Source organism: Gavialis gangeticus, unplaced genomic scaffold (assembly GCF_001723915.1).
Source record: "Gavialis gangeticus isolate Ggan-Ray unplaced genomic scaffold, GavGan_comp1, whole genome shotgun sequence".
NCBI lineage: Eukaryota > Metazoa > Chordata > Crocodylia > Gavialidae > Gavialis > Gavialis gangeticus.
Genome location: NW_017729031.1, coordinates 33,435,082 through 33,445,765, shown reverse-complemented (window position 1 = coordinate 33,445,765; position 10,684 = coordinate 33,435,082). Strand labels below are relative to the sequence as shown.

General features: G+C 52.4%; 1 protein-coding gene across 1 annotated transcript in view; it reads right to left on the bottom strand.

The window, feature by feature from the left end:
* Nucleotides 1-10,684, bottom strand: part of LOC109301426 — a 24,534-nt gene that overhangs the window by 2,238 nt on the left and 11,612 nt on the right. The window contains exons 2-5 of the mRNA XM_019522589.1: nt 7,733-7,904; nt 6,764-6,968; nt 5,192-5,802; nt 1,034-1,179 (exon numbers count right to left, since the gene is read on the bottom strand). Coding sequence (XP_019378134.1) covers nt 1,034-1,179; nt 5,192-5,802; nt 6,764-6,968; nt 7,733-7,904 — 1,134 coding nt within the window. The remainder of the gene's footprint in view (nt 1-1,033; nt 1,180-5,191; nt 5,803-6,763; nt 6,969-7,732; nt 7,905-10,684) is intronic.

Sequence of the window (10,684 nt, the reverse complement as noted above, 5' to 3'; positions counted from 1 at the left end):
ATTGTTTTTAACTCCTTCCAATGAAGCTTTTTTTTTTTTTTTTTTTGCTTCAATCTTAAGCTGCAAAATACAGCCCTGAGCCTATTAGTTTATTTTAACTGGAGAAAAATGTGTGTTGTTTTATACATGAAGATGCACCTCGCTTTCTGCACCCCAACTTTTCCAAATTCTAGATCTACCCATAGGTATGGCACTGAGAGATGCTGGATATTGAACCCCTGGCAGGGCCCTGCATATCCCAAGACCAGGCTTGTCCATCTACAGCTGCAGATCATGCCAGGTTATGGTGTGCATCTAGCCACCATGAGGGGCAATCCCAGCACTCTGCAAGGGAGCCATCATTATAATGTAGGTAGAGCCTGATCCTGGACTGACTGAGCTCCAGGGACTTCCATGCAGCTACACCCATTTGCATCAGAGATTAATACTAATACCATGCTCTTACGCAGTACATTTTGTTGCTAGTTCCCAAGCAAAGGGAGTCAGTTTTGTCATCTCTGTTCTACAGATGCAGCTGCTGAGGCACAGAGAAGGGAACTACCTTGCTCAAGATGATTCAGCAGGTCAGTGTCAGAGCTGGGAATACAACCCAGGTCTACCAGGTCCTGGTCCAGTGCTCCTTCCAGTAGGCAACACTGCCTCAATATGCAAATTCAACCCTTAATCTAGCTCGGGCCAGCAAGGCCTGAAAGCTGTTTCCATGTGTGGATTGGCTGGTGGCCTCTCTGAAACGAGGTTTGTGGGTTTCAGCTCAGTTCCCAATCAACGAGCCCTGGCGTCACAGAAACACATCTCCACAACTGCTGATCTGTGGGCTACGCCAGCCAAGGTCTAAACAGGCCAGAGACAGTGTGTCGTTCCCTAGCCCCTTGGAAATAAAGGACCTGTCAGATCAAGTCTGAAATGTATTGAGAAGCTGGATTCGCCTCTCTCCCAGCTCAGCAAAGGGAAAGCACGTGCTAGCATCCAAGGCAGGTACCTTCCAGCATACCGAGTTCACAAAGCCTAGATGTATAGGCCCAGCCTTGCTCACCTGAGCAGCTCTTTCTCCTTCTCCAGGGTGTTGAGCATGTTCACGGAGGACGACTGCTGGAGACAATAGGTCTGAAAGGCAGGCAGCATGTTGACAAACTCCAGGAATACCTCACCAATGCACACGGTCATGAGATCATCGTCACCCTGCAAGCACACATGGCAGCCGCTGCAGTCAGTTGATGAGAGAAGGGCATACAAGACAGTCCGGCTAAACTAGGGGCTTGGCACAATGTGCACTCGCTGTCAGGTACTGTACTTACAACCCTGGCAGTCCCATTGCCTTCTCAGTGTCATGCACACGGTTCCAGAGGCCAGGTTTTCAATAGAGCTCATCTGTGCACATTGAACCTAGCTCATGAGCTGCTGAATGCTTGAAAACCTGGGCCCTTTCTCCCTGGACTGCAAAGGACCCTTCCTACAGAAGGAAACTCAGACCCAAGGAAGTGCCCCAGCGGTATTTTGCACGTGCAGAGAGAAACGGGACAGGCGCTGTCATTATGGAGAGAGCTCGACCTTCCTTGGAGAACAAGCACTACCGATAGCAGGAGGCCCAGATGTGATCATTTCCTCACCAAACAGTCCTGCCCGTTTCTCTTGTCTCTGCATTAGATCTTGCCTCGGCTCTGTTCCTTGTCAGCCTCTGTCAGCCTCTCCCTCCCTTGCCCGTGCAGGACTCCCTCTGAGCCCTGCACAAGGGGATCCAGTGGCTTGAGCAGGTGGCAATGGGCAAGCCGTCCTCCTCTAGGTGAGCAGCTTAAATGCAGTGTCAGCAGTCTCTGAGAGCCATGAGGTGACCCATGTAAAACAAGGAGCTGGTCTTGGTCTGGTCCCCAAACACATCTACCTCTGACCCTTGCTGGCACCCTGAGCCCAGCCAGCTCTGGCTCGCATGCTTCAAGAACAGCAATGCACCAATGAAGCCACTCTCAAACACACCAGAGATCCAGGTGTTGGGAGCAGCTGCAGTGGGACGTCCCCACCAGTGTACTTCTGGATTTGTGTGTGTGACTAGGAGCGGGTAGTCTAAGGTGTTTAGGGGTGTCCCAGTTACTATGCCAGAGATGCAGCCCATGCCACTTTGCATTTAGCACCCTCACTGTCAGTGCCATCAGACCTACAGGCACTATCCCAGTTAGGAGACAGCATGTAAGGAGAGAGGAGTTATCAAGCCAATGACACCTTGGACCACACAAAACACCCTCTCCTGAAGTGGGCTGGTTGCCCAGGCCACTGCTGGGGATCAGGGTGTGTTCTCCGGCCCAGTGCTCCCAGGGCCTTTGCTGCAGGTCAGTCTGGCATGACGAACCCACGTGGCATTGCAAGCATTCACGAAAAATGGGCAGTGGCTTAGTGCAACTCCTCCACGCACTCAGGAGCTTAACTGGTTTTGTGCTGTTTGGAGCTACTGGGACCAGCTGTTCCCTGGGCTACGTGGGCACCGTTGATGGTTGCATAAAAATGTGTTTCCTGGTATTTTAACCCCGTGCATGAGCAATTAAATGAGGACAGCAATGAGAATACAGTGCCGTGGTAATGCCCGGCTCAGGTGTTTGCATAACAAGTGGCCTGCAGTGATGGCTTCAGCAGTAACTCTGCATCCCCTTTTAACACAGGGCTGGTTGCACAGGGGGCCATAGAGAAGGGGGGAGAGGGCAATGGGGCATGTGGGTGACAAAACAGGCAGCGGTTTGCAGCTGTTCCCCTGCTCTTGGCCATCGGCCCAGGGATCCTTGATGCATTGCTGCAGCTGGAAGCTGTCAGGGTTGGTGAAGGTGTGGATGTGGCGTGGTCTAATAAGTGTGGGCTGCAGGGACCCTTACCTACAATAGGCAAGAGGTGGCTCGTGTTTCCTTAGCAGAGAGGAGTCTGCGTTGGTTGCCTGCCCCTTCCCTGCTGCCTGGTGGCCTGGATTCATTTTTCACTCTGCCACAATCACTGCCATGGGGCTTGGGGAGCTCCTCTGCTGCCATGCAGTAGCGACTGCCCTGGGCCGTGCCTGAGGTGGCGACCACACAGCCCTGTACGTTAAAGGGGACCGGCTGGTCCCTTGCTTTCACAGTCGCAGGCATCATTTGCTGAATGAGCCCCATGACCTATCCACGCTGTGGTAAGGAGTGACTGAGGAGCTGGCTCCCCTGTACCCCAAGCTGTAGGCACTTTTGGCAAGAGACCCATGCATCCACATGCTCCTTTTCTTCACCCTGACCACAGACCCCTGGACTAACCCCTGCCTAGTCCCTCTGCATGGCGATGCCCCTTTGGGGGTCATGGGGCTCACTGCCGAACCCTACTGCCTTCACCTTACTGTGCAATGGGACTTTGCAGGGGTTTCTGTAGCTTCCATTTCAAGTGCCCTGCAAAAGCACAGCCCTTGCCAGCCTCCTTAAACCAGGGTCCTGTGCCCCTGCTGGCCTCCATACAGCCTTCTCCACACTGGGCCATACAGTGCGTGGGCCTGTGATCCAGGCAGCGAGATTTAGGTGATGCCAGCTCGTTCCCCCGGGGGATCCTCCTCCAGTCTTGGCTCCACTAGCGATGGGGGAACCTGTCTACATCTTCATTTCCCATTTTCTCATGTCATTGTCACTTCCCCAACAGGACTGTTGTGAGCATGTGGTTGATTCCTACGTCCAACCTGGTAAGAGTTCGAGGTCTAAGTGAGGTTTCCCTGCAGTCGCTGATATCACAGTGGCCCTTCATGCAGGATCAATGCTGAATGCTGTTAGGTTTCTTTATGGAACAGATTCCTCACTGCCCAAAGTACAGGTCACCTGCAGGGCTGATCATAAGTCTAATGGGGAGTTTTGGCTGGAGTCTGCTTGCAAAGTACAGACTCAGAGCAAAACAGGGGTGAGGGAGCTGAGTGTTTGATGCAGCTGTGGGTCCCGGAGAGAAGCAATAGGTGCTGCCAGGGGAAGGCAGTGAGGAAGCCCCAGATACAGCCAGAGAAGCCCTTGGAGCATGAGATTGGGAAGGAGGTAGAGGACGAGAAGATTGCTTCTGGACAGAGCCACTGGAAACAGGTGAGGAACCAGACGCAAGAAACTGTGTCCTGCTATTTGCATCCTATTGTGCACACAGCAACTGGGCCTTGTACATCCTTGGCGCTGAGAAGCTACCCCACCCCATCATCAAATCCTTCTCTTCCCAGAAACAACTCGCAAGACCTTGAATATTGGCTGACAGCTCAGGCTAACAGTGGTAGGATGGGACCCACATCTGGATGGACGCGTTGCCAGAGCTGCCTCTTCTTCCTGGCATGTCTTCCTGCTTCCTCTGGGGGGTAAGTGAGAAACTATGACGAGGTTTTTTGGTGCCAGGAAAGTCAAAGCCAGTCAGAGAGGAAGGAACTACAGGAGCAAATTGGACTAGAAGGATTTGCAGAGGCACAGCACAGTTGTGGGTAGATAACCATAAAGGGATTATGCAAATCCCTTGACATTGATTGACTAATAAGGGCTGACAGCCATGCCAGCACAGGGATGTGCATGCTGCATAGTTATTAAAAATAACCTTCTGGTATTGATGCCAATGAGAGCCAAAGAGCCAATCAAAGTGCAGGGATCTGCATAATACAAGGGGGTGGGGAGCTGCCCTGCCGTTCCGAACTCTGCCCACCAGACCTGATCCCACCGGTGCGTGCAGTGTTAGCGCTCAGTGTCTTCTGTCTTCATTTGCATGACCCCTGGCAAGATGAGCAGCCCACTTCTCCCTGAGCCAAAAGGCAATGTGCCCAATCCTCAGTGAGGCCAAATCTGCACGGCTTCACTGGCTGAAGTGGAGTTGACCCAACTTAACCAGCTAAAAATCTAGGCCAGTAACTTTGCATTCACTTCTGGTAACGGAGCCTCGCCACCTCCCCCCACCCCCATGACGCACAATGCACATGTCTCTTTACACCCACTTCACAGATGGGTCAGCTGAGGCACATGAGGCCAGATCCTCGGCAGATGTAAACCAGCACTGCTCTGTCACAACCAAGGAAAGGTATGCTGATCAACAGCAGCAGCCCAGAGGTATAAAGTGACTATTGGGAGCATCCGCATCCCAGGGGCAGGACCCGCTTGACCACTCTCCATTAATGATGTGATTTGTGGCTAGGCTGGCTAGCCCTAATTGCTCAGAGGGGGAGCGACGCCGAGCGCAGGGCCCGTACCTGATCAAAGGCTTGGTCGATCTCCTCCTGCAGTATCTCCAGGAAGTTCTCATTGAGGTCGATCAGCTCCTGGATGTTGCTGAACACGCCCAGCAGCTGCTCCGGGGTCAGCAGCCCAGCTGCCTGCATGGGCAGGTAAAACTCCTCCTTGATGATCCGCAGGTCCTCGCCATAGCTGGCCTCCGTGTTGACAAACTCCAGGATCGACTCCTTCCGCTCGGTCCTGCGCTTCAGGCACTTCTCGCACAGGTTGTCCCGTCTCTTGTTGCGGTTCTGGGCATCTGTCTCCGGCGGGAAATCCCTCTCCCCGCAGTCGGTGCATGGCCTGTGCGCCTCCCAGGCCTGCAGGGAGCTCAGCGTCTCAGAGGCTCTGCTCTTCCATTTCCTGGCCGAAGCCTGGTCGATGCCGCTGTCCGCCCGCTCCACCTCTGCCGACCTGGTCCTGGCAGGATCATTGTCCTTGTCATCGCTCCTACTGGCGATGCCGCTGTCAGCGCTCAGGCTACTGACGTTGCTCCAGCGGTGCTTGGATCGCAGGGAGCTGCTCAGCATGTAGCTGCTCTCATCAAAGCTGCAGCCGTGGCCCACGTTGGCTTTGGCCACCACGGGACCTGGGAATAAACAGAACTCGTGACAGCCTTCGAGAAGAGTTTGCATGGTAGACTCTGGCCACTCCCAGCCTTTCCACCCCCATCTCTCCTTTAGAGAGGAGCCATTCCCTCATCCTCCTCGCTAGCGCACTGTGAACTGACCTGGGAGCACCCCAGCCGCAGAGACCGGGATCCTCCGGGCTGTCACTCAGGTGGCCTCAGCCATAAATTGCCCTCTGATTTCGGGCTTGCATTGCAGAAGGGTCATCTCCTCGGGGCATGTTCATCCACTTGTGTTATGTATCCCCTGATTCACACCATCTGAGGGCCTCACCTTCTGCATGTGCTTTGTGCAATAACCCATGCGGCCATGAGCTGTAACCACGTGCTGAGCGGGTGACGGGATGGGGAGTGAGGCAGAGATAACGGGGTGTCCTGGGGCGTTGTCCTAGTACAGAAACCCCTCCCCTTGTTTCATGAATCACAGAAGTGAGAGCTAGGATCAACTCTCAGCTCATGCACTCATCCTCCGGGGCAAGTCATCCCCAGAGCGGGACACAGTACTGGGACCAACTTCCTACCACCTCTGTATCTTCCTTAGCTGGCAGCTGCTGGCAGCCTGTGAGGTCCTAACTTGTGCCCAGCTGCCTCGCAGCCCTTTTGGCAGCTGTGGCAGGCAGGAACAGCTAAGTGCACAGGAATATATCACCACACCCCTCCTGCTATGCACAGCCATCTGGACCGAGCATGGGGGGGACGGAGACTGCACATCGGATGGCACTAGGCCTGATTCCCGCTCTATGTGTGTGGCTGAGTCGCCCCAGAGTACCTTCTCTGCAGTAATGGCATTAGTCCAGCCTGATGCCAGTCCAGCAGGGACCAGCCTCTGGCTCATCTTCCCGCTCAGCTCCTCTGCAGAGGGAGCAGGGCCCCTTTCCAATTCACCTAAGGGCAGGCAGCGCCAGGCCAGTTGTGCGGGTACCTGTGTCTCTCTCCTGCCGTCGCTTGTGGGCGTGCTGCCGAGCAGCAGCGGCGATCTTCAGCTCCAGCTGTTTCCTCTTCACGGCATCGGCAGGCATGGGGTCGCTGAAGTGAGGCCGCAGGCGGCACTCCCGCTGGGCCTTGGCACACTCCGCCGCCTCATGGGCCATGTCCGAGCTTGATCTGCGGCCACTGGGGCTCGAGCTCTGCAACACAGACAAGGGGCTTCAAAGCAGGGAAGGAACAGGGTGGGGGAGTTAAAAGCTGAGCGAGGGGCACTCTGCCAGCTGCTGCCTGAAGTCGCAGCAAAGCCTGGTCCTGCTGCTGCAGAAGCTCACAGCAAAGCGCTGGAGGATAACAGCCTGGAGGGCAGACACCTGGCTCGCAAACTCACCTCTGCTGGGTGATACCGGGCCATTTTGCCTCCTTTCACCCTCTGTCTTGAGTGCTCCTTGGGCCAGGGACTTGCCCAAATGCGGGGCATTTGGGAGGTCGCTTCTGGACATGTTGTGGCAGGGCCGCACGGCCTCTGTGCCAGGCCAAGATACATACATAGTGCATCTCAGCAATGCAGCTTGCTCTCTTGGATGTGCTATCTGGCAAGCACCCTGAGCTGCTTTTAAGGCAGTGACACTGCCTCGGTGCTGGGGTTTGGTGTGGGCAAGGCAGGAGGGGGTGGGTAGCAGTGCTGCTGAGCTCGGCAGTGTGGGCAGCCCCGGCCCTTTGGCAGGCAGGGGGGCTCATAGTAGGGTAGTAGAAGATTGCTCTCAAATTTTCCAGGAGCCAGAAATCAAACCCAAAACAGTGCAGCAGAAAAATCTGCTTTTGACGCTGTCTGGGAGGCGTGAATTTGCTTTGGACATTCATTCCCAGCCTCTAAAATCCACTTAGTCCACGTCCTTCTGACTCCTACCAGATTAAACGTCTAACAGTTGCAATCACCGGGCCAAAGCCACCTTTTTTTCCTTACACTTGCTGCAGGTAGAGCATCACCAGGTGTCTCATTATTTGGCTTGTTCCATGTCTGTGTTGCCATGGGAATCTCGGTAGACTGATTGCTGTCCTCTGGAGATGAGAGATCAGCTTTCCCCTGGTCACATGGTCCCTTGGATGGGGACTCAATGGCAGACTCAGTGCTGCAGCTGCGAAGAAGGAAGCAGAAGCCAATTAACATCATCTGGTGTATGTGCCACGCAGAGTCGCGGCCCCTGCTCTGAGCTACCGATATAACCTGGGATGCTCAACAGAGACCCCCAGGTCTAAACACCCAGTCACGCAGAGAGGGCCCATCCTGACTGCATGTCCAGACCAGGCTTTCGCTTTCATAAGATCATCATGTGTATTTTAAGGACTCTAAAACCCAACTCAGGTGTGGTAGTAAATTCTGGTGGCTTCAATTAAGCCAGTGTCAAGCTAGAGTAACTACTAATGTCTCAGATGCTCACAGTAGAGTTTTGTTCATGAAGTCCGAGTCCCAGTGGGGACCAAGAAAAGTTCTTGCTAAGTAGGCCAGATGCAGCCTTTCAAAGAGACACCATCAACACAGGAAACCAACTACGTGTCTGGAGAAAAAAAAAAGTCATCTTCTGCCAGGATTAGTAACCCCTAAACATCACCATCAACTAAATCAGCAAGTGGAAAAATATTGTTCTCTATTTTCAGCTTGTTTAATATGGGGGTTCTTCCCAGGGCTGCTAAAATCGTTGGGAAGAGTCAAGGATTTCAGCAAACTTTGGATCATGCCTCACATGCAGCTGATTATGTTTAAAGAGTCCCCATAGTTGCTGTGCATGTTTTGTGCCTCTCCCAATGCTTTTAAAATGGTCCGTGTCTGGTCTGAGACCCGTGAGAGGAGGAGATTGCCCTTCTAGCCCCGCTGTCTCCTGCCCGTGGGAGTTGCGCAGTAACAAGGTAGAAAGAAATAGCCTTTGAATGGGGGAAGGGGAATGTAAAAGCCTGCAGTCTGGCAGACGGGAGTGCTGCATCTGACACTGCTTTGCGTTCATTTTTCACAAATTGCCCTCCATTTAAATTGACAGCATCTTTTTAATATGAGAAGTTATTCTGAGACAAGGCGCGAGCAGCTTTTGGAGAAATAGCGAGAGAGATTAGTCAGACTAAAGGATGGAGAATAAGAGAGGCATTCTTATGAGGATGACTTCTCTCTTTGGTTTATAACATGAGATGCTGTCAGGATGCAGAGTTCATTTTTTCTTGGTTCAAATTCCCTTAAGGTGGACAGACAGGACTGGACAGGACCTTGGACAATGACTACAAGGACTGGGGACTGCAGCCTTGTGCAATACCGACTATCTACCTATACGTTCCTTCCTTACATAGGTCTTTACTCCTAGGCTAAGGCTGATATGTGGATGTGCAGCTCCATCACAATTACAACATATAGGGCACATCTACACATGCAGTTACTGCGCGGTAACTTAGGTAACCAAAAATCACTGTGCAGTACAGGTGCGTATCTACATGTGCACGCCCATAGTGTGCAGTAACTATGGCGACTTACACCAACTTATTTACACCAGCTTAAACTTACACCTGAGTAGTTACTGTGCAGTAAGGCACATGTAGATGCCTTACAATGCAGTAACCATGTGTGTGTGGACTGACTCGGGACTAACTTGAGCCCCAAGTCAGTCCACACACAGCATCACTGCGCTGTAACGCCTGCATGTGTAGATGCTGGCGTAAGAATTGCTTACTGCGCAGTAAGTTACTGCACAGTAAATGCACATGCAGACACACCCATAGGCACTTTTAACTGAGGATGAGTGAGCTGGTTCAGAGAAAGTAAAAGATTCAGATGCTGAACCGGTGCTGGATCTGGTTCAGAAAAAAACTTACCACAGCCCCAATTCTCCTCCACCACTGTTATAAGGACTGAAATGTTCGCTTTAACTTCTTAAATTGTAATTTTCTTATTTTCACGTACTCCGTACTTCCAGAACCCACCGGGACTAACAGGATTTGCAGAATTAGAGAAAGGATGGTCACAGTTGGGAGTATGTTGACAGAACAGTACAATTGTAATAGGAAGCTGTGAACCAAGACTCCTGGGTTCTGTTTTTAGCTCTTCCAGTGACTTGCTGTGCAGATTTGGATGTGTGTTGCAGAATGGAAATAATGTCATTGCTTCCACTTGTACTACAGAAGCACCCCTCAGCTTCCACCAAAATTAGTCACCCACTGCACTATCAGCTATACAAACACTTTGTAGGGAGGTGCCTGGCCACATCAGTCCAAAACGGGGCAGGGTGGCACCTTAGAGACTAACTGGTTTAGAGAGCAAAGAGCTTTTATAGGCAACTACCTACTTGGTCAGAGGCTGACTGAACACTTAGTAAGAGATGTCCCTGCTGCAAACGGCTGCCAGTCTAAATAGCATGGGAGTGTTAGACCCACGTGTCAAGAAGAGCACAGAGCAACTGCAAACGCTTCCTCAGCCTGAAGAAGGGTGTTTGTACCCAAAAGCTTGCAAAGAAGAATGTTTCCGTCTATCTGAGTTGGTCTAATAAAAGATACCGGATTTGCCCAAAGAACTATAGGCCAGTTAGTCTTACCTCAATCCTGGGCAAGCTTTTTGAGAGAATTATCCTGGCACATGGCCACGAGGGGCCAGCGGGGGAGATTATGCTTAGGGGCAACCAACACGGGTTCATTAGAGGCAGGTCCTGTCAGACCAACCTGGTGGCCTTCTACGACCAGGTCACCAAATCCTGCCCAGTCCTTTCTGATTGAAGGAGAGATGGAAAGGACTGAGACCTGCCCAGCATTATGGTTAAAGGTTAGGGGCTGCCCCTCTTGGCAGCACAGAGGCAGAGAGGGATCTTGGAGTCAGGATTGACTCCAGGATGAATATGAGTTGCCAATGCGACAAAGCAATAGGCAGAGCCAACCGCACCCTGTC